Source organism: Cavenderia fasciculata (assembly GCF_000203815.1).
Source record: "Cavenderia fasciculata unplaced genomic scaffold Scf_EU5ZYIE01EUG8B-5, whole genome shotgun sequence".
NCBI classification, from domain to species: Eukaryota; Evosea; class Eumycetozoa; order Acytosteliales; family Cavenderiaceae; genus Cavenderia; species Cavenderia fasciculata.
The window spans coordinates 39,956-62,840 of record NW_004457642.1 but is presented as its reverse complement, the minus strand read 5'-3'; the positions used below and the strand labels follow the sequence as shown (position 1 = coordinate 62,840).

The window sequence follows — 22,885 nt, the reverse complement described above, 5'->3', positions numbered from 1 at the left end:
ATTTGACATGCATGCTCGGTGTTCCCTTTCTTTGTAGCTGCAAAAGGGAAATCGGAGGAGCAGACTTGGAAATTCATCTGGGATGAGCATTCGGCTGGAAGAGTGGCACTTGGAGGAGCTCGGTTGGTCGTCCATTTTTTTTTTGCTAGCAGTAGCAGCAAGGTTACCGTCCACTGTCTGTCGGTGGCCAGTGGCAGCAAGGTTACCGTCCACTGTCTGTCGGTGGCCAGTGGCAGCAAGGTTACCATCCACTGTCTGTCGGTGGCCAGTGGCAACAAAAAAAATAAAAAGTGGACGACCAATGTGGGGCTCGAACCCACGACCTGCAGCTTAGAAGGCTGCCGCTCTTCCAGCTGAACTAACCGGCCACGGTTATTATGTTGGGTGTGTGAAATTTTGGGGGTCGTTCGCCGCCCGTTTTTTCGATTTTTGGCCCAAAATGCCAATTTTTTACATTAAAATGGCGTGAAAATGATACATTTGATCACAATTTTAATGATGAAACCATTACATCTAAGGCTTCCTCTTCCAGCTTAGAAGGCTGCCGCTCTTCCAGCTGAGCTAACCGGCCACGGTTATTATGGTGGGTGTGAAATATACTGGTAATTCTATAGCAAAACAAAGTAAAAGAGCATCTATTAGAGCAATACAAGATATTTCATTATTCTCTTTAGATTGTGATGAATATTAATTTTCTTTTATTTTTGAAAGTATTTACTATAAAAGTTCCTTTACAATTTTGAAGTACGATGGTCTTGAAACAGGAGCAGGCCTTGCATAAATATAAATAGCATTTTCTTTTATTTCATTGTGATAAAGTGATTTCGATTCTGCGATTCTATTAAGAGAAAAGATTGATTTAATATATATATATAGAAAGAAAGAAAGAATATATTTTCTTCTTTTTTTTTTTTAAATTTATTTTAATGATAATCTTCAAGAGTAAAAATAGTATCATCAGAGGTATGAATATCTCTAAATAAATTGACACATCTCTCGCACTTTATCAAAATCTGGTCTTCCTCTTGGTCGTCATCATCGTCTTCGTCTTCTTCCATTGCATCTTCGCCAAGATGCAAAGTTTTCTCTTGCTCTTTGGCCAATGATTTCCAAGATACCATATCTCCTTGTACCAAAGTTTTACACAATTTACATTTGAATTTACATTTTAAACATCCACATTGTTGTTGTTGTTGTTGATTTATAGATGACCCAATTGTCATTTGATTCATATTATTATTATTATTTTGTTGTTGTTGTGGATTATATATTCTATTTAAACTATTTGTTGTTTTATAAACACTATATCTTTTATGATATTGATTATTATATTGATTATTATTGTATTGATTATTATTTATATTTATTTGATTACAATCAAATCTTAGACTTAGTTTGAATTTGCAGTATTCATCATCAAAACAAGCCAATTGTTTTGTAGATGTAATGACACCCAAAGGTTCACGCAAACACATTGGACAAAGAGACCAATCCTTGTTGTGAAACACATCACCTAGAATCATATAGCATCTCTTCCAATTAGAGATTGGTAATAGATTCTCTGCAAGTGTCTGGCCAAAATAGACGTGATGAACCAAACGTTTATACATTTTTTGTTCAAACGCCTTGTAAAAAACCTTTGACACTAGACACAATGAGAAATAATCTGTCAATTCTACCATTGAGAATGAATCTTCATTTTCTTGATCTTCAATTCTATTTAATATTATTGCTAATATTTCGATTATTGGTAATGTCTTTGTAGTAGAAGTAGTAGAAGATGATAAACTTTTTCTTGTATTATTACTACTACTATAATGTTGATGTTGATGTTGATGATAATGTGATGAAAATGAATTTGTAGATGATGTTGATGAAGTTAATGAAGACATTTTTTTTTAAAAACAGATAAATAAATATAATTATCTATTTTAATCTTTTATCTCTCTCTATTTAAAACCAAATTAAAAAGTGATTGTTGTTTTTTTAAAAAGTTGTCAATGGTCGACCTTTGATTCGATGTTCTCGGAAATCTCTGTCAATCGCGAAATCTCACGAGAGATTCTATGTTGTTTCTTCGTCTTCCAAAACAACAAGCTCGGAAAATTCAATCAATCGAAGGGTTTTTTTTTACCATTTTTAGAATAGCGCATCGTTTTTCGTTTGATCACTCTACCCTTTTTGCCGAGTAGATTTCATTCATCTTTACTATTGAATATTCAATAGAATAGAGAGAATAGAAAGATCACTTTACAAGTTATAAATTCATAAAAGTTATAAAAGAAAGTTATAATAGAATAGAAATATTTCTAGATTAAAAACAAATGATCTCTAGAAAGATTTTTTTTTTTAATTTTTTTTATGTGTGGCATTGCTTGTTCTCATTAAAAATTTAATTTACAGTTACAATTGATACTTTTTAATTAAAAATGACAGAGAGTAGAATAGGTAAAGTAGAAACAACATTGGGATTAATTGATCCTTCACAACTTGGTATTACACATATGCATGAACATGTGATAATAAACTATTTAGATTTCTATAAAGAACCAACACAAGAAGAGTTACAATCTGCTTCAGTTTGTTGTGGTCATACTACTACTACTACTACTGCTACAAGACAATTACATAAAGAAAAGATATCACTTGATAATGTACATTGGGTTCAATACAATTATGACAAGAATCTTCACAACTTGGAACTAAATGAATTGGATATAGCCGCCAAAGAATTACAACTATTTAAACAATGTGGAGGTCAAACCATTGTTGAAGTTACGACTCAGGGTATTGGTAGAGACCCAATTCTATTAAAAAAGATTGCATCCGATACAAATCTAAATATTATTATGGGTGCTGGTTATTATGTTGATAAAACTATTAGAAATGTAAGAAAGAAAGAAAGAAAGAAAGAAAGAAAGAAAGAAATTTAACTGTTTAATCTATTTCTAACTCTTTTTTTCTTTTTCTTTTTCTTTTATATTTAGATTGTATTAGATATGGAAATTAAAGAAATGGAAGAAGAAATAATTAAACAAGTATTGGTAGGAGTTGATGGTAGTGGAATTAAATGTGGTATTATTGGAGAGGTTGGATGTTCATGGCCATTGACAGAGAGCGAGATTAAATCATTAAAAGCATCTGCTGGAGCACAAAAGAAAACAGGTGTATCCATTTCAATTCATCCAGGTCGTTCATTACAAGCTCCATTGGAAATATTAAGAATATTAAAGGAAGCAGGAGCCGATCTGTCACGTGTCATTATGGGTCATATCGATAGAACCATTCATCATTTTGAAATGTTGGAATCGATAGCAAAGACTGGATGTTGTCTAGAGTATGATCTATTTGGTATGGAAATTAGTTATTATCCTTGGGGTGGTGATGTAATGGGTATGCCATCTGATAATCAAAGAATTGAATGGATTTCTCGTCTAATCAATCAAGGTTATTCTAAACAATTGGTCATATCTCATGATATTTATACTAAACATCGATTAACTACATATGGAGGTCATGGATATCATCATATTCTTCATAAAATCATTCCAAGAATGATTCAATATGGTATTCAACAACAACATATTGATGATATTTTAATTAATAATCCAAAACGTCTCCTAACTATAGTTTAAAAAATAAATTAAAAGTTTATTTGTATTCATCAAAAGCTATAGATTTGATAACTTTTTTCTTTTCTTCTTCTTCTTCTTCTTCTTGATCATTAATTTCATTATTATTAAATGTTATTTTAATATTTACATTATTATTATTATTATTATTAATTGATTGTAATGATATTGGTGATGATATTACATTATTATTTTGATTATTATTATTATTTTGTTGATTGTTTACTTGAATTGATTGTTGATTGTTTACTTGGTTTAATTTATCAAAATGAATTGGTAAATCAGGTTTGTTTATAATGATGAGAGTTTCAATGAGATCCAATTTTTTAAGAATTTTAGCAAATGATGGACGTTGGGAAGGATCTTGATGCCAACAACTATTAAGTAATGCATCAAATTCTGATACTTGATGATAGGGTAATTGAGGACGAATACCATCACAAATCATTTGTTCAAGATTTGACATGAAACTAATACCACCAAAGAATTGTTGACGAGATAGAATTTCAAAGAGAATGACACCATAACTGTAGACATCACTCTTGTCTGTACATCCTTCTTTACTAATGACTTCTGGTGCAAGCCAAACTGGATTTTCTACTGCTCTAGTACTAAGAGATGTAGAGAAACCACTAAGTGAGAAATCACATAGTTGACAGGAAAGATCTTCTGGTGTACGAGATGATAACAAGATGTTGGGAGATTTGAGGTCACGATGAATCATTGATGGTTTACAATCGTGCAATGTTTGAAGTGAACTTGCAATTTCCTTGGCCATACGAATCTTTAGTGGCCATTCAAGAGCCAAGTTACTATCATGTATATAGTCGTATAGATTACCACCAGCCATAAACTCTGTGATAATACAAAGTGGTTCCAAACAGAACCCCTTTAAATCCAAAATGTTTGGATGATAAAAGGAGGACATGATGAAAATTTCTCTTCTAAATTCGTTAAACACCTTTGTAAATTGGGTTCCAATCTTGTCTGTATGTAGGACCTTGACTGCTACACTTTGATTATTACGCCATGTACCTTTATAGACGGTAGCAGTACCACCTTCACCAATAGGATTTGGTTCCAATTCCAATTCATTATAATCTATCATCTTGTGACGGATATCTGTCATTGTAAGGTCTGGTGCCAATTGATTCAATTTAATTGGGATTGATCCAGCATGAGGACATGAAACATAACTCTTGCCCTTGACAACCGCTGCTTCAATTTGTTCGATTGGGAATAAATGATAATTTCCATCTGGACGACTCTTTGAATCGATACAATGAATGCATGGGATATAACTCTTGTAGACAAGTTGATCTGCATAAGTCTCGAGGATCAAGTCAAACGTTTGAAGAATGTGACGACACATTTTAGTTGAACTAATTTCAATCGTTTGTGTTGCTTCGTTGACTTGGATGACTACCAAATCATCAGATGAAAGTACAGAAAATGTACTACTTCTACGATATTGTTTGTTGTTTGGTGACGCTGGGTACCGACGAGCAATAGGGAATGATAGATAGACATTATCCAAAACTACACCAGTTCTCCATGCAACTTTGATTGAACAAAACATATAGAGTTGAGATAAAAGTCTTGGGAATAAAGATGATGGAATCTTGGATTCAAATACAAATATTCTTCCAACTGATCTTGGTTCATGAATTGGAAACATTGTATCTATTGGTAATGGTGGTGTCTCTGGTAATTCTCCTGGTAAAAAGATTACCTTTTCCGTAAGTAGCTTTAAATTTCCATAAATTGATGAATTATTATTATTATTATTACTACTACTATTTTGTTGACCAGGTGATAATAATAATTTTTCTTTACTAATAAGAGTTGAAAGACGATTATTACTTGGAGGGGATAGAGTTAATTTTGAAGCAGAAGAGGATGGAGAATTACGATTCATTGAATGATTGAGTGAACGTAATTGAGGACTACCATTATTACTACTGGTTCTTAGATCACTAAAACTACCAGCATGATTTAATTGATTTTGTTGTTGTCCATAGGTATAACCCCATGGTGCTGGGTCAAACAATGTATCAATAATAAATGCTATATTATATTTCTTGGCCAATGTCAATAAAAATGAATACATTCTTGTTGGTATATCATTCCATACAGTCTCTAAACTACTTATCATTATTATATCTTTTCTTAGTACAACTTGATTATTTTGATTATTATTATTATTTTGTTGATTATTATTACTTTGATTTAAAACTGTAATTAAAGAGGAAAAAGCAGTAGTTAACCAAAATGGATCTAGGATGACCCATTCATGATCATCTAACCAAAGTAAAAGACCAAGTTCAGTTAGGAGGTCACAAGTACCTTTTGTACCAAGTTTATCTAAACCACACATATCTCCAATATTGATAATTTCACGTTTCGAGATAAATGGAGATTGTAGAGTTTTGAGATGACGTTCAAAGAGACGTTGAGAACTTTGAAGTTTACCACCATAGTTGCGTTGTTTGGTAAAGGTGAGTTTGATATCTTCACGAATTCTCAACAGAGCATTGTCTACACTTGAACCACCAACATTACCAATCAAATGAAACGACATTGTAAAGTTTGGGAAATTGTTTGTACACTTTTGTTCAACCTTTGCATTGATATAGGTATAATAGTCTTTGGTTACATTATTATCCTTTTCATTGAAAATACCAACAATGTAGATACTAGCCGTAACACAACGATCTTTAATGTGTTCAAGTGTACGATACAATTTGAGTGGTTCTTCAGATTCTTGTACTGTCCACAGTACGAGGAAAACTGATCTCTTTGTAAACAAGTGTTGACTACATGTACTAATTACACTTGATATATCTCTAATATAAACTGTAAATATATCTTTACCACTATTTGGATTTGTCTTTCTATTTAAATAGGGTTGTTGATTTGTTGATTGAGAGTTTGTTGGAGGTGTTACAACATCTGGTTCCATATCAAATTCCCATTTTGGTATCTTTCTTTGACCAAGTGATAATGGTGATTTGTTTGAATTATTACTGTTACTATTATTATTCTTTTGATTGTTATTTCTTTTTTTAGAGTTGCTAGAGGTGACTGTACGAATAATTTCATTCTTGCTTGTAATGGTTGGATCACTGATAATGACTAGTTTACCACGTGGTTGATAATAGGAAGAGTTGATTTGAGCTTTGAGGTATCTGAGAATTGCCATTGTGTCTCCCATCTCTTTAAAAGGGCTTGACATGTTGGTAGTTGTGATTTGAAGGTTCTTTAGACGATCAAGTGAACCAAGTGTATGTGGTAGTGTTGCAATATTGTTTTTTGATAGATTTAAACTGGTGAGGGTTGAGAGTTGACCAATTGATGGTGATACATAGGTCAATCGATTACTGTCCAGTCTTAGGTCTTCAATCAATGGTAGAGATTGTGCTGAAAAGGTAAAAGCAAAGATGAGGTTGTTGTGAAGATCCAATTTCCTGAGTGTGACGAGTAGTGCAGATGCTGGCAACGTGGCAAAACTATTGTCTGACAAGTCGAGTGATACCAGATTGATTAAACGACAAAAGTCGGTTGGTAACTCGGTCAACTTGTTTTGGTTGAGATGTAGTGTCTCGAGATTGACAAGTTCTAGTAGACGTGGTGGTACTTGCATCAAGTTGCAACCGGTCAATTCAAGGTGACGTAGTGTTTTCATTTCATACAGTATGTTGGATATCTTTAGTAATGGGTTGGGCCCACACTTTAGACACTCGATCGAATTCATAGAGTATGGTCTATCATCCATCTTGTGTGCTTTAAACTTTGCGAGGAGGTTGAGTCGGAGATCAACGTGACGTACATTGGGTAGTGTAAAGAATCCAAGTGGGAGGTCACGGATTTGGTTTCCTGCTACCTTTAGCTCTTCCAATCCTTTCATAAGAGACAGTGCTTGAGGGAAGCTAGTCAAACGATTATTCTCAACAGAGAGTACTCGTAAACTGCTCATCTTACTAATTGATTCTGGAATGACAACCAATCGATTACCATCAAGTATCAAACGTTGAAGTGTAGTCAGAGTTGATACTTGTTTGTGTAATGTGTCGAGTAGATTGTTGGCAAGGTTTAGTTCGATTAGTTTGAGTTTGCTACCGACCAATTTGAGTACAGCACTTGGCATTGAACAGATACGGTTATCAGCAAGTGACAAATGAGTCAAATTACCGAGTAACACTAGTTCCGATGGGAAAGAGTTGAGGAAATTGCGAGACAAGTCCAAATGTGTTAGGGAACGGCAAAAGTTTAGATGGTGTACATCAATGGTTACATTGGTAAGTCTCCAATTACAAAATTCTGCTTTGGAACGTCCAATCACTCGTTTTCCTAGTTGTTGGCCTTCACGTGCACTAATGTGTGCACCAAACAAACGACTCCACAATACAATACTGGCACGATCGACTGTTGGTTTGATATGTTCATACGACTCATCACCTGGCGACAATGTATGTGATTTGGTATACTTGAAAGACATGTTTTTGAATAGTTGATCGGCATGAGCATTGATGTACTGCCATACGGATGGTGTACGACCTAATACACGACGATCATTGTCACGTACAGCTTCACTACCCAAAAATGTTCCAAATCTTCCAGTAAACGCTTCCTTTATGATAAACAATAGCATATACTCGTTAAACTCGAAATGGAATGGGAACTGTCTTTGAATCTGCCATACAGCATCTAAAAACTGAACAAACACTGGTGACAATGATCTACTAATCACTGAAATATCCAATGAATCGTTTGATGTAAATAGAGCAGGTGTCTTTTTACTCATTGATGGTGGTGCTTCGAGTGTTGCCGACAATTGTTCAAATAGATTCATCTTTTCATCAATTGATATTGTCTTTTTGAATCTTGGTGTAGTTCCAGATGATGAAATTGGTGGCATTCCAGTTGACCCAGATAATGAAGATGTAGTTGATCCATTATTATTATTAGTTGAACTTGTACTAGATGACAGTAATGACAGACCAGCATTTCTTCCAATTGATCCTGATCCTGATAAACTATTATTTAATTGATTCGTAGTATTATTTCCATTATTATTACTTGTATATGATGAATTATTATTATTACCACTATTATTACTACTGTTATTTAAATTAATAAAAGGAAAATTAAATTGAATAAATTCCTTTTCAATTAATTTTATGAATCCATTGATTGTACGATAATATGGATCCATCATAATTTGTACCAAAGCAGTGATACGAGCCAAATCAAATGTATGAAGAGGTGATTCAACGTTTGGTCTAAGCAACACATTGATACCTTCACCAATAAGAGATGCCACACGACAACTACCTTCTACCAATAGTCGTACCGACTCTATCCAATGACTATCCTCTACTAGACGCCAAGATTCACTTGAACCATCAAACATGTTGATATACTTGTACAACTCGTGCCAATTTGCTTCAACTTCCTCCCTAGGACTAACATTTAAAAATACCATATTATTACTATTCAATTTGAATTGTTCAAATACCGATATATAATTCATATCAATCTTGTTTGTAAATACAATAGTTGATTTTGCATTCAAATATTGTGATGATTGACTTGTACTATTTGTGATACTATTATTATTGTTGATACTATTACCAAGATTATTAGTACTAGTATTTGAACTATTCAATCCTTGTTGCTGTGGAGTAGAAGAGAATAAAATGGGAGAATTTGAAGTTGAGGAGGATGGTGTGGATGGATTAGATACGGCAAGAGATGCATCAACATCTCGACTGACAAACATTTGGAATAATTTAATGTCTACAGAGTCTGAGAGGACATTGGTCGATGAATTACCAATGACTGGTAATTTACCAAGACTTGGATCCTTTTTCTTACTTGATCCTTTGGCCAAAGACCTTATAGATATTTGTGGTGAGAATGATGTCTTTTCATTTCTTCGTTTATGTGGAGATGATTGGATATTGATTTGTGGTGGTGGTGGTTGAATGTCATCGGCACCAATACTAATACCAAGTGGATTCTGTGCATTCGAGCTTGAACTACTACTACTGTAGTGTTGCATGACAACACCGGTGCTCGAGCTCAGTGATGCCGATAACATGGCCGTTCCATTTGAATTGCCAATTGGTAATAGAGTGGCTCCATTATTATGATTGGGGCCATTGATGCCGTTGGGTGGGTTAGCCACCAAGCTGTTGATTGTCAGTCTATAGAGGACGGATTTTCGGTGCGGGTGAATCCATGTGAATACGGGGATACGTGAATTCTTTTTTACATAAGAGTTTAATATTTCATCATTTACCAAATTACTTGGTATTATAATTTTCTTTGGTGAAATTATATCTCTTGTTGAAAACTAAATAATAAAAAATAGAAATAATAAATAAATAAGAATACTAATAATAATATTATTTGTTTTGATTTTGATTTAACATACTTCTAAAATTTTCCATTCTTTTTGATCAAGTTTTAATCTTGTACATTCAAATTGATAATCATGAATTGGTTGTTGATTCTTGTTTAATTGTTGTTGTTGATAAAGTTGATATATTGATAATTCTTCTTCTACTGCTGCTATTTGTTGATTTGATGTTGATTGTTTAATCTTATTATTATTCGTTGAAGAAGTAGAAGAATTTAAATTGATAGGTTCAATGATTACTTCATCTTTTGATTCTTGATCTTTTTGATCCTTTTCACGTTTTTCCTTTTTTTCTAAAAAGATTTCCTTTGCTTTTTGATAATCATACATTGATAATTCACCATTTACGTTTGCAAAGAATCTACCAATATCATTCACTGGACTAATATAATATCCTAATATACAATGGAATTTATCCATACTATAATCATCTTGAAATGCAAAATATTGAAATATCATATCTTTACAATATAATAAATATAATTGATGTTGTATTCTATAAAAAAATAGAAAAAGAATAAATATTAATAAATACATACATATTATTATTATTTGTTTTCAACTCGCTTACTTTGATTTTTCCAATTTTAATTGTTTTGATTTACCAAGAGTTTCCCATTTAATACAAGAAGTTAGAATAATTTCAAAATGGTAAGGTTTTAAATTAACTTCATTATTCTTGTCTTTTTTGTTATCAGAGGATTCATAATCATCTGGCAATAAAAAGTGGTCTTGTGATATAGAGTCTTCATTTTTACTCCAAAACAATCGATAGTTTGTGATGGATAGTGTTCCAACCTCCCAAGTACTCGAGTCGATCGTACCTGGTTTAGAGTCGGTGATTCGTTGCAAGATGGGTGGAATAGAGACACGATTAATTTGCAACATGATGAATTCGCCTGGCAGTGTCTGGGGTCGGTCATCAACCTCGACAAACAAATCCTCGCATTTTTCAATCATCATGTTGGTGGCTGGATACAAGAGGTTGTGTGACTTGTGATTCACAAGCAGCGGTGTAAACAAAGTAGACAGTCTCCCAAGACTATCCTTGTCAGCCACGACAATAGACTTTAAAAACATAAATATTCTTTGTACAACTTCTTTTGATTCTTTTGGTAATTTGTTTACTAAAAATTGTATATCCCAATACCCTCCATAAACTGAATTTGCTAAAAAATAAAAGAAATAATTAATAACTTATAATACTTTTCTTTCTTTTTGTTTTTTTGCTTACAAGAATGATTATTAATAGCAGAATATAATTCATTATTTAATAATTCATCGGGAAGAGATGAAAGGAATTCAATGAGGAGAGCGGCTACATCATTGGGATCTTGTTGTTGGGGATAGAAAAAGTTGGCGTCGCCGTTTCGCTCAAAGAGCTGACGCAGGTGACGGACAGTGCCCGAGTCAAATGCGTTGGAAAAGAGATTGGGGAGGTGTGAATGGGCCTCGAGAAAGGAGATGGCCTTTTCAACCAACACTGGGATCGAGCAACCATTGTCTTGACGTTTGACAAGTGTCGAGAGAGGTACACCAAAATAAGTGTCGCTGTTGGGCATCCACGACACTATCGATGGGAATTGTTGGTCAAAATAGTGTAGTGGAGAGATGGGTGTGGCAAACTCAAAGTGTGTCGATGTCGACTTGGTCAACTCGCCACGTCCTCCTGCTGCAGAAGACGATGACGTCGATGATGATCCACCATTATTATTAGACTTGTCACCTCGAAGTGACTTGAATCTAAGAGAATTATATATCGATTTTAATTTACCCTTTGATCCTTTTAGCGTTGAATTTGAATTGGAATTGGAATTTGAAATAGAATTGGATTTATCTTTTTTTGAAGATGAAGATGAAGATGATGAAAGAGTATTGGGTACTGTAGATGTATTATTATTATTATTATTATTATTATTATAGTAATAGTCAACCGTCGAACTATTACTATTTATAGATGAAGATGATTCTGTTCGACGGTTGGCTGCGTTGTTTTGTTGACTTGCTGTGAGACTGTTTCCAGAGTTTGATCTCAAGGAAGATGATGAAGTGGATGTAGAGGTTGAGATGGAACTACTCACCACTGTCGTGGTTGGTTGTGTCATAGTGTCAGATGACACTGATGATGATACACCACCATTAGCTGACTGATCATTTAATTGATTCCCATTACTATTACTATTATTTACATTATAATAATTATTATTATTATTGTCGCGTTGTTGTTGTTGTTGTTGTTGTTGAATCAATTGAGATGATGATGATGAAGAGTTGGATTTGCTAATACCAAATAATTTTCGCAATGTTCCTTTCTTTTCCTTGTCATATTGTTTGTTGTTATCCTTTTCCTTTTCCTTTTCCTTGTCTTTGTCTTTTTTCGTCGTTTCCTTGTCTTTATCCTTTTTAAAAAAAGTTGACATTCTTTGTCTTTGTCTTTGTTGTATCTCTTAAGAAAAAAACTAACTAACTTGTCTGTTTTACTATAGTTGTTAATTGATTGTTTGTTTGTTTGTCTCTACTTTTTGTAATATTACACACAATCAATTATGGGGGGTGAGTGATTGATTAATTGATTGATGGATTTGAATTGAATTGGTGCTGCCTTGTTGTTGTGTTGGTCAATCAAAAGTGGTGTGTGTGGGGGGGGATGAGCAGAGCTGAGCTGAGCTGAGAGAGGTTGAGGGGGTAGTTGTTGTGGATAAGATTAGATTGGTTGAGTAGCTTGCTTTTTAGTAGTAGTAACAATAACCAAACATATATTATCTATCTACTATGTATCTTTTAGTTGTATCCAGTAGAGAGCAGATGAATTAATTGAGATGACGATGATACACTCTATATTATTATATTACACAAGTTGTTGTTGTTGTTGTTGTTGTTATTGCTAACACTCTCTATATATTGTTATTTGAATGAATAGATGAATGAATGATTATTATTCTATTATTCTATTCTATCGTTGTAACTAGTTAGAATGCAGAGGGATATAGATATGTAAATAAATAAATAAATAAATAAACCAAAACAACTCTGTTTGATGTTATAAGATACCAGAAAGAGTGTCGGTGATGATGATGGATGATGCGTTAGGTTAACAATGAAAGAGACAGATGGATTACGCGGTCATCTAGAGAGAGAGTAGGTAGGTAGCTATCTATCAATCAGTTTGAGAGATATTTTTTGTATGAGCCGTAGAGGTACCTTGCCCAAAAAAAAATAATCAAAAAAATTGGGTGTTGTTTCATTGGAAAATAAAAAAAGGAGGGAAACCAATAATGCAATGAAACAACTCTCCTATGATTCTATTTTAGGATGATTTCACACCCAAAAGTTCATTAATTGTAATAGTAATAGTAATCAGCAAATGTATAGATAGATACATGTATAATACCAATCGTAATATTATATGATGATTATCATCATCATCATCATCATCACCATCCATTGCCTCTCATCACATTGTGTATACATATAAAAGATCAACTAAAACAACCCAGTCATAATACAATAGATAGTTTAAAATGAATGAATGAATGGATGGATGAATGAATGAATGAATGAACCCATGGATACATATATATACGGCATTCAGCCAATCAAAATTAAATTGATTAAAATTGAATTGATTGATTGGGGTGGTGGGTGTAAAAGCTTGGTCAGTTGGTTTGACAGGTGTTAACAATCCTCCTCCTTCATCTCATTAGTTATTGTTAACAACACAATTTATCTATCTATCTAAAGATATATATATATTTATATATAATTATAAAAGGATGAGGAATCATTATCTTCATCTCAAATTAATATTCATATTCTTCTTACTTTTCTTATCGCAATGTACATTTATTAATTGTTATACTATACCTTTAAATAATCATGATAATAGTAATAGTAATTTTAAACCTATAACACAGTCATCTTCAACTTCAACTTCAAATCAAGATACATATGATTTAATATACTCACTGATTGATAGAGTGATTGGTTATAGATATTTACCATACTTTCAATTACAACTATCAAATATTAGTAATACTGCTGGTGCTGCAAATGGAGAATACTTTGCATTGTCAACTGAATCCTATTCGGTGGATGGTGAAAAGAATTTGACCTATGTCTATTTGCAAGCAAATAATGCAGTCAACCTAGCACAGGCATTCAACTATTACCTCAAGTACTATGCAATGTGTGTGTATACTTGGACGGGTGACCAATGTAATTTGAATGATGGTGCGTTGCCAGAGGTGCCGGTTCCAGTGACGCAACCAATTGCAAGTCAATGGCGATACTATATGAACGTGTGTACATTTGGGTACAGCACAGTATGGTGGGATTGGCAGAGATGGCAACGTGAAATCGATTGGATGGCTCTGAATGGATACAACCTACCGCTGGCATTTGTCGGCCAAGAGTATGTATGGGCCAATGTATTTGCAGAGATGGGGTTGTCGTCGGATGGCATAGAGGCGTTCTTTACAGGGCCCGCATTCCTACCTTGGAATAGAATGGGTAATGTGAATGGCTGGGGTGGACCGTTGGACTACGACTTTATCGCCAGACAGCGTGACTTGCAGTTGTTCATCTTGCAGAGAATGCGTCAGTATGGGATGACCCCTGTATTGCCCGGGTTTGGAGGACACGTGCCAGGCGAGATGATGACGCTCTTTCCCCACGCAAACATCACGCAGCTAGAGTCGTGGGGTATCTTTAACGGCACCTATTACCTCGATCCCACCGACCCGCTCTTTGCCAACCTCACACAGACCTATGTCAAGGTGCAGACCGAGATCTACGGCACCAACCACTACTACAACTTTGACCCGTTCAACGAGCTGCTGCCGCCAAGTAACAGCACCGAGTATCTGCGCAACAGCTCTGTTTCCATGTACAATGCGTTGGTGCAAGCTGATCCGCAGGCCGTGTGGGTGTTGCAGGGGTGGTTCTTGGTGAGCGACCCCGAGTTTTGGCTCCCCGCTCAGTCAGAGGCGTTCCTCGGCGGTGTTCCTATTGGACGTCTGCTGGTGTTGGATCTGTGGGCCGAGGCGTACCCTGCGTGGAACTCGACCAACCAGTTTTACGGACACGACTGGATCTGGTGCATGTTGCATAATTTTGGTGGACGTACGGGCATGTATGGTCGAGTGCCAGAAGTGTCGACACAACCTATTGTCGCTAGATTGGCGTCACCTGGAATGAAGGGGACTGGTCTGACACCAGAAGCAATCGAACAGAATTATATGATGTACGACTTGATGAACGAGATGGCGTGGCGTACAACTGCACCCAACATGACCGAGTGGATTAACCAATACACGCAACGTAGATACGGTGTGTTTGTACCAGAGTTGGCACAAGCTTGGAACCTGCTCATTCCAACTGTATTCAATGCAACACTCGGCTATTACGGCCCCCCATCAAGTTTTGTCGGCATGCGTCCCCAACTCAATATGACCAACGATCTCTACTACGATCCATCGGTTGTCCAACAGGCATGGCAACTCTATCTCGGTGTAACCGACGAGTATGTCCTATCAACAGCCACATTCTCATTTGATGTCTCTGAAATCACTCTACAAGCACTCAGTAACCTGTTTATGGATACTCAAATGGCAATGTATGATGCTTATCTGACCAACCAAAGCACAGTGTTTGAAGAACGTGCAACTAGTTGTTTGAATATCATTACGGATATGGACACGATCGCAGCGACACAGCAAATGCTGCTGGTCGGTACTTGGACGGCCAATGCTCGACAATGGGCACTAAACACCAGTAGTGGAGAGACTGCCCCCTTTGAGTTTAATGCTCGTAACCAAATTACATTGTGGGGTCCTCCCAACTCATCGCTTCACGACTATGCCTACCATCTTTGGAGTGGACTGTTGAATGATTTCTATTTTGCAAGATGGGCTCTGTTTATTAAATACATGGATACTTCATTGTCGACCAATACAACATTCAACAATACAGACTACACCAATGACATTGAATCACTTGAGGAATCATGGAATAATCAAAACTATCAATACCCAACCCTCCCAACTGGTAATGCCTATTTATTATCTAAATTTATAAATGGTCAACTTCCTCCTCCTCCATCTTCATCAGATGATGATAATCGACACCATACCAAGTATGATGACGGTGATGATGATGAAGATATGTATAAATCAACAAAATGGATGGACATGTCAGTTCAAGATATTAAATTACATATTAATGTTAAAAAACAACAAAATAATCGTCTAAACAAAAAACATAATCAAAACAAAATAATTTTCCATTAAATAATGTTCTATCTACTATTTAATCAAAAAAAATGTATTTGCAAATAATATAACAAAAAATCTAAATCTAGTACTGATCTTGCAAATAAAAATGTAAATATATACCAACATCTTACGTGAACGAAATTTCTTTAATAAAGTTAATATTGTTATAAAGACCAGAAATGTTTCTTATACAATATAAAAACTATTCTTTATTTTTTGTCGTCCTCTTCTTCCTCTTCATCACCTTCGTCCTTTTCTAAAGAAAAGAATTGTTTGAGTGATAAAGTGTGTCTCCAACCATTTACAAGTATCATCCTTAGACCAATATTTGGGAGCATCATTTTTGTTTTGTTTATTTATTGATAATACTTGTTCATTTATTTATTTGTTGTTTCAGATTAAACAAATACTACCTATGCATTCACAAGAAGAATCAGATATTGTAATTAAATATCGATTGGAAGAGATCATTCGACAGATACAGAAACAATATGAATACATCTCAACTATACCAAACCTTGGGCAATTAGGTTATCTATTCCCATCGATTAGACACTATCTACTTGCAAATCTATCGTTGCAACGAGAGCTCATGACCTCTCAAGAACTCTTCTTTATCAGTAAACATAATCAACAACTTTTAAGCATATTTGATATAAGCAATGATGAAAATAATTCATCATCATCATCATCATCTGCTCCTATATTACAATTGGGATCAAACATCACTAATAACAACAACAACAACAACAACAACAACAACAACAACAACAATAAGAATAACAACGCTGCAATTAATAATAATCATAACAACAATCAGACTACTACAACAACAAATACTTTAAATACTTCTTCAACATCAATTGAAATTAAACAAGAAAAAAAGAGATCAACTGAACAAACTATAGATAATGTAAAGTTGGAATCACCATACAAGAAAACAAATACTGGTTTATCCTCCTCCTCACCAACCCTTTCTACACCATCCTATCAATCACCTCAAAAATCTCCACAAATTCTACCTCTACAAATTCATCCAAAACCTCTTCAACAACAACAACAACAACAACCTCTTCCTCAACAACCAACTCAAACTACATCTAAAAGTATTGTTTCATTTAAAACACCTGATTTGGTTGGACATAGAATGAAGGCATTCCAAAATGAACCATCAACAGATCAAGTCAAAAAAGTAATTCGATCAGTAGTACTTGATTTTGCTTTCAAATCAATTGGTCCAGTAGACAAGGTACACATGTCACAATTATTTCAATTGGGTGCAAATGAACCATACCAAGTTTTAGTAAGTTTTGTAACACTTCAAACATAGACCTATATCTATATAGATTGTTTATTTACTTTTTTGTTTGTTTCTTTATATATATATAGATTGCAGCTTTACCAAAATGTAATTGTAGAGATTTTCAAAATAATGAACATTGTAAACATATAGTGTCAGCTCTAGTCAAAGTACTTGGAGTACCAATAGATTCTTATTTAACCTATCAAAGATCATTTACCAATGCCGAATTGGAATTTATATTTTCTTTAAATGTAAGAATGGAATGATGAAATATGAATATGAATATAAAGATATTTAATTAATATTATTTAATTAATTATTTATTTTTATTTTAGGAAAAGAGAAGACCTGGATTAGAATTGGTTAGACATTTATTGGATTTATCAAAAGTTGTATCTTGGTTTGATTTGGAATTGTTTAATGACGAAATAACCAAAAACCCTGTAAAATCGCTTTCAACAACCACAAAAATTACACCTCGTGAAGATCCAACAGGTAAATCATATACTTGTCAAGCTTACAGGATTTATCTAAGAGAATTAAAGAAAAAAAATTCGTAATCATCATTGTGTAATTATGACAGACAAAGAAAGTTTAACTTTTGTTTGTTTGTTGGTTGGGTTTTATTATTATTATTATTTAAATTATTATTTAAATAGTAAATAATGGATAATAGTATATTTGTACGATTTCACCAATAATGATCGATAGAATAATGACAAAGTGGTAACTTAACTTGAATGCTCGAATGCATGCAACTACAACCAAACTAACAAGTGCAAACTCATAAGTCATGATACCAGCACTCCATATATAAAGAGCTTTGGCAAATGCAAGTGCCAATGATGCACAACTTAAACATTCCTAAATAGAAAGAAAAGAGAATAGAATTAATAAACTGTGTCCAATTGTAAATATAATAATTACAACATACAAAGAAATTTTTCATAAAGTTTGATTTTTGAATTCTTTCATGGTTGGCTGATAGAATGATATTGATTAGAATGGATGGAAGAGTAAGACTAATCCACAAGACTATACCAATCCATGCACTAGTGGTCGATGCACCTAGATAACCTGCAAAATTGGCAACTGATCCTGGAAGTGCATGTACAAGAGTAAAACCTTTAAAGAATTCTGGTATTCTAATTGATCCTTGAACTGCAAGAAACATGAGAGGTATGGTTAGATGTGATCCTCCAACGATTAGAGATCCCATTAAAAAGAATTGAAAAACCAAATCAGCTTCCAACGAGTTTGGATAAATTTTAAATCTAAACAACATTACCAAAGCAAGTGAAACTATATAGAGAGAAACACATGCTTGTACGATTGATGGTGTAAGACTTTTTGAATACATTTCTCCTGGAACAAAAAATTCTTTCACTGCATAAATAAATCTTTGATTCTTTGGATAGGTTACATCTTGTGAAATTGGTTTAATTAAATCATTTGTAGATGATGTTGATGAAGATGATGATGATGATGATGAAGATTGATCATCTCTAATATCTTCTGATCCTCCATATTTATAAAATGGTTCTAAAAAATAAATAAATAAATAAATAAATAAGTTTATGGAGTTAATCTATTTTTTTTGATTGACATACCAAAATCATGATCAAACATTTTTCTTCTTCTATTTACAATATTTAATAAATATTGATGTGGGAAATAAAATAAAATTGATATTCCAATTGATCCCAACATTATATAAATCCAATAAGTTTCAAAAATTGATGCAATAATTACTAAAGATTAAAAAAATAGAATGTTAATAATAGTTAGTCTTTCTATTCGATTCTATTTTTTGTCTATATACTTACCAAAGATAAAAACCAATTTTGTAAGAAAAGTTGGTTCAGTAGTTTTAATATTAAATTGTAAAGAGTCAACCATTGCAGATATCAATATTCCAATACCAGCAGAAACCAATCCACTCTCCATTCCAATATTCCAAATTGGATTATTAAATTGATTGACCAAATGAGATCCAACTCCCATTCCAACTATTAAAGATAACCCAATTATATTTTGAAGTACAAACATTGATAATGCATCTTTTACAGAATAAAATCTTAAACAAATTGAAAATAAATACTAAACATTGGAAATTAAATAAATATGAATGATTTTTTTTTTGTATGTTTGTTTTGATTGTTTTTTTATATATTTACATTTGAAATAATTCCACCAGGAGAATGTTTAACCATTGATAAACTTTTTTTGAAATCATAATCTATTGATAATCGATGTTTTACAATCTTGTAAATTTCTACTATTTGTTGTTCTTCACCACCTAGTGTAGTCATGAATCTTAACCGATCACTAAATGATAATTCATTCACCTCTTGTTGTTGATCTGGATCTTCTTTTATGGAACCATCATTGTAGTGTGGTCTAATATCTATCGATTCCATTTCATTCGATATCATTTTATTTCCAATTTCCTTTACTATTGAATCTACATTTCCATTACTACTTGAACCACTGCTGCTACTACTACTACCACTACCACTAGCTCCACCTTTATCCTGTGATGGTAATGGATCCATTTCTAAATCTGATTCAATCATTTTTTATAAAAATAAATAAATAAATAAACAAAACAAAACAACTATGATGATTTTTGATAGCAGTGACAAATATAAATTGAATACAATATAAATTTATATATATTAAATAAAAGATAGATATTAGATTGTTTTGAAAATATTGGAATCAATATACGAACACGAAATAGACACACACACCCACGGATAAAAATAAATATATAACACACAGATAGATATATAGAGATAATCCGTCTGTCACAGAAAAATTAAATAAAAATAATAAATAAATAAATAAAAAAAGATAGATATTAAGAGGTGTGTGGGTTGAGGAGGAGTGTGGGTGTTGGCAATGAATGGAAGTAAGAATAGAATTTGAATTGAATAGAAGGGACAGACTGAATGAGGAGGATGGTCCACTATTTAAATGATTTTAGTATTTCCAATATAATAATATTAATTTGGAAATAGTCCATTTAAATTTGTTATGATGATTTTTAAGATAAAATTTAAACAATGTATGGGCGGGATATAGAGTGTGGTTGATGGTTCTTGAGTCTTGAAGATAAAGGAATGATGTTTAGAATAGCCCCTATAATAGCAATTTGAAGATACCAATCGATATGCGTAAAATTGTTCACTCGTTTCATCAATCCCATCTCTCAGCCATAGCATTAAATTAATGGTTCGAGGGTGACCCTGGTGTTTTTTCATCTAATACAGCTCTGCTGCGGAGCTCATGCTCATCGATCATTGTTTTTCCGATGAATTATCTCTTTACTCTTGGGAATTGAAGAGAATCGTCTCTCTTTGAAACCAAAGAATTGTTGACTATACGAAAAAAAAAAAAATACCAACGTCTTTTTCGTAGTCATGTCTTTTTACTTTTGTGTAAAACAACACATTTCTTTGTTTTTTTTTTTTTTTTACATTCTTTTTCTTCATCCTTCCTTTCTATTTATTTATTTATTTATTTATTGTTATTTAAATATCTAGTTTTAATACTCTCTCTCTAAACTATACATGGACTTGCGGCTGAGGAAGTGCCTTGAGTTTTGGAGGAATCGTCACTGCTGTCGCCCTCTTTGATTAATTGGATGTTTGGGTTTGAAGATCCAATCGATATGGTTGTTTCATTTAATTGTTGTTGACCTACAACTTGTTCTTCTTCCTCTTCTTCTTCTTCTTGTGGTTGTTGAACGTTACTAGCTTGTAAAGATGTCATAGAAGTATTAAAACTCATATTGGATGCACCATCATAATGTGTAGTTTTAGTACCCATCGATCCTAATTTTGCATCTGTTGCATCTGATGCCGATGATTTATCACTTGGTTGGAATCTAGAAACACGGATAAATAAAAAGTATCTAAATGAAGAATACAATAAATGAAAGAATATTAATATTAATATTTGAATTAAAGTACACTCACTTATATATATATATTTTTGATTTACATACTTGTGAAAAAGTCCATCAGCCATAACAACCATAATAGCAATCATTTGACCGATATCAATGATACCAGTGATAATGAGTCTTATTGGAAAGAGAGTGTAGGGAGGTGTACCATCACCATCGACAATGATGAATACGATGTTGTAAATGAGTGTCGACGATACTGAACAAACGACAATCGAGAGGATTGATTTTGTCCTGTGCATCATATCGTCATAGTGATTATAGTTACTCTTTTTAACATGTATTTTCAATTGTTTGTAGAGTACGAATCCATTGGTCCAAAGCACACCGAAATACAAAATCAACAACACCACAAATCCAATACCCTCCAACATTCCCAAATCTTTGTACAAGTATATGATGGCAATGGGAATCTGCCACAATAAAAACACAAATGCCAAACTAAATACCATCTTGTGTAAACGTCCAACTCCTTTTCTTCTAATTTTTGATGATATAAAAAATGAATATAATAATTGTATCCTATATAAATTAAATATTTAAATATATAAGTAAATTGATATGGTTGGTTATAAATATTTAGATTCTTCTTGTTCTTTCTTACCAAAATCCACCTAAAAAGATAAATTCTTGAAAGATAAAAAAGTTTCCAAATGAAAAGAAAACATAGTAAATGGTTCCAACCAAATATTCTTCTGGTCGCCAAAAGAATAATGCTTGTGATATACATCTACACAAACAAAATAGTGCAAATGCTAAAAACATAAAAAACTATAATAATAAATAAAAGAATTAAATTAATTATTTTTTATGTTTATATTGTATGTTTGTGATAATATTATTTACTTTTGAATTAACTTTTCTTAAAGTCATTTCTCTTGCTTCAATAAAAGCTTGACCAAAATTAACAGTCATAAATACAAAATAAATAAACAAACGGATTGCCATAAAAGCAAGAAACCATTTGTCTTGATTCTCTGTATCCAAATATGTCATTTTTGTTTTTTTCTCTTTATTGCTCCTACTCTAATACTCTGGTTGTGAAATTCTATTTAAATATTTATATATATGTACACCTCTGATAATGAGTTTGTGAAAGTTCTATTTATACTAACTAACTAATTGATTGTTTGTTGATTATAATATACATTAAAAAAAAATAAAAAAGATTACTACTATTACTAATATTTACAAGGAAAGAAAGAAATAACAAACAATTATTATTATTATTATTATTATTTGTATGAATGATGATGATTAATTTTTTTCCGACAATAACCG

General features: G+C 33.1%; 6 protein-coding genes and 1 non-coding gene across 7 annotated transcripts; 2 read left to right on the top strand and 5 right to left on the bottom strand.

Moving 5' to 3' along the window:
* Positions 1-295: 295 nt before the first annotated feature.
* On the bottom strand, positions 296-368 carry DFA_09481. Its single transcript has one exon. It is a non-coding gene; the product is annotated as a tRNA-Arg (tRNA).
* Positions 369-923: 555 nt separating this feature from the next.
* Positions 924-1,892, bottom strand: DFA_09479 (uncharacterized protein; the record flags this gene model as incomplete). The annotated part of the gene is made up of 1 exon (XM_004352084.1): positions 924-1,892. The coding sequence occupies one exon, from the start codon at positions 1,890-1,892 to the stop codon at positions 924-926; it is 969 nt and encodes a 322-aa protein (XP_004352136.1).
* Positions 1,893-2,429: 537 nt separating this feature from the next.
* On the top strand, positions 2,430-3,558 carry pter (phosphotriesterase-related protein; the record flags this gene model as incomplete). Its single annotated transcript, XM_004352083.1, has 3 exons — positions 2,430-2,888; positions 2,988-3,447; positions 3,554-3,558. 3 exons carry the CDS (start codon positions 2,430-2,432, stop codon positions 3,556-3,558), a joined length of 924 nt encoding a protein of 307 aa, XP_004352135.1.
* Positions 3,559-3,651: 93 nt separating this feature from the next.
* Positions 3,652-13,501, bottom strand: roco9 (leucine-rich repeat-containing protein; the record flags this gene model as incomplete). The annotated part of the gene is made up of 5 exons (XM_004352082.1): positions 3,652-9,990; positions 10,072-10,552; positions 10,628-11,225; positions 11,291-12,500; positions 13,448-13,501. 5 exons carry the CDS (start codon positions 13,499-13,501, stop codon positions 3,652-3,654), a joined length of 8,682 nt encoding a protein of 2,893 aa, XP_004352134.1.
* A 328-nt stretch (positions 13,502-13,829) lies between these two features.
* DFA_09476 (alpha-N-acetylglucosaminidase) lies at positions 13,830-18,191 on the top strand (the record flags this gene model as incomplete). Its single annotated transcript, XM_004352081.1, has 5 exons — positions 13,830-14,467; positions 15,233-16,277; positions 16,726-17,631; positions 17,718-17,882; positions 17,967-18,191. The coding sequence occupies 5 exons, from the start codon at positions 13,830-13,832 to the stop codon at positions 18,189-18,191; spliced, it is 2,979 nt and encodes a 992-aa protein (XP_004352133.1).
* Positions 18,192-18,282: 91 nt separating this feature from the next.
* On the bottom strand, positions 18,283-20,207 carry DFA_09475 (uncharacterized protein; the record flags this gene model as incomplete). Its single annotated transcript, XM_004352080.1, has 5 exons — positions 18,283-18,495; positions 18,566-19,173; positions 19,242-19,382; positions 19,458-19,731; positions 19,809-20,207. 5 exons carry the CDS (start codon positions 20,205-20,207, stop codon positions 18,283-18,285), a joined length of 1,635 nt encoding a protein of 544 aa, XP_004352132.1.
* A 988-nt stretch (positions 20,208-21,195) lies between these two features.
* On the bottom strand, positions 21,196-22,600 carry DFA_09474 (uncharacterized protein; the record flags this gene model as incomplete). Its single annotated transcript, XM_004352079.1, has 5 exons — positions 21,196-21,550; positions 21,644-21,873; positions 22,054-22,126; positions 22,209-22,375; positions 22,451-22,600. The coding sequence occupies 5 exons, from the start codon at positions 22,598-22,600 to the stop codon at positions 21,196-21,198; spliced, it is 975 nt and encodes a 324-aa protein (XP_004352131.1).
* Between the last annotated feature and the right edge of the window lie 285 nt (positions 22,601-22,885).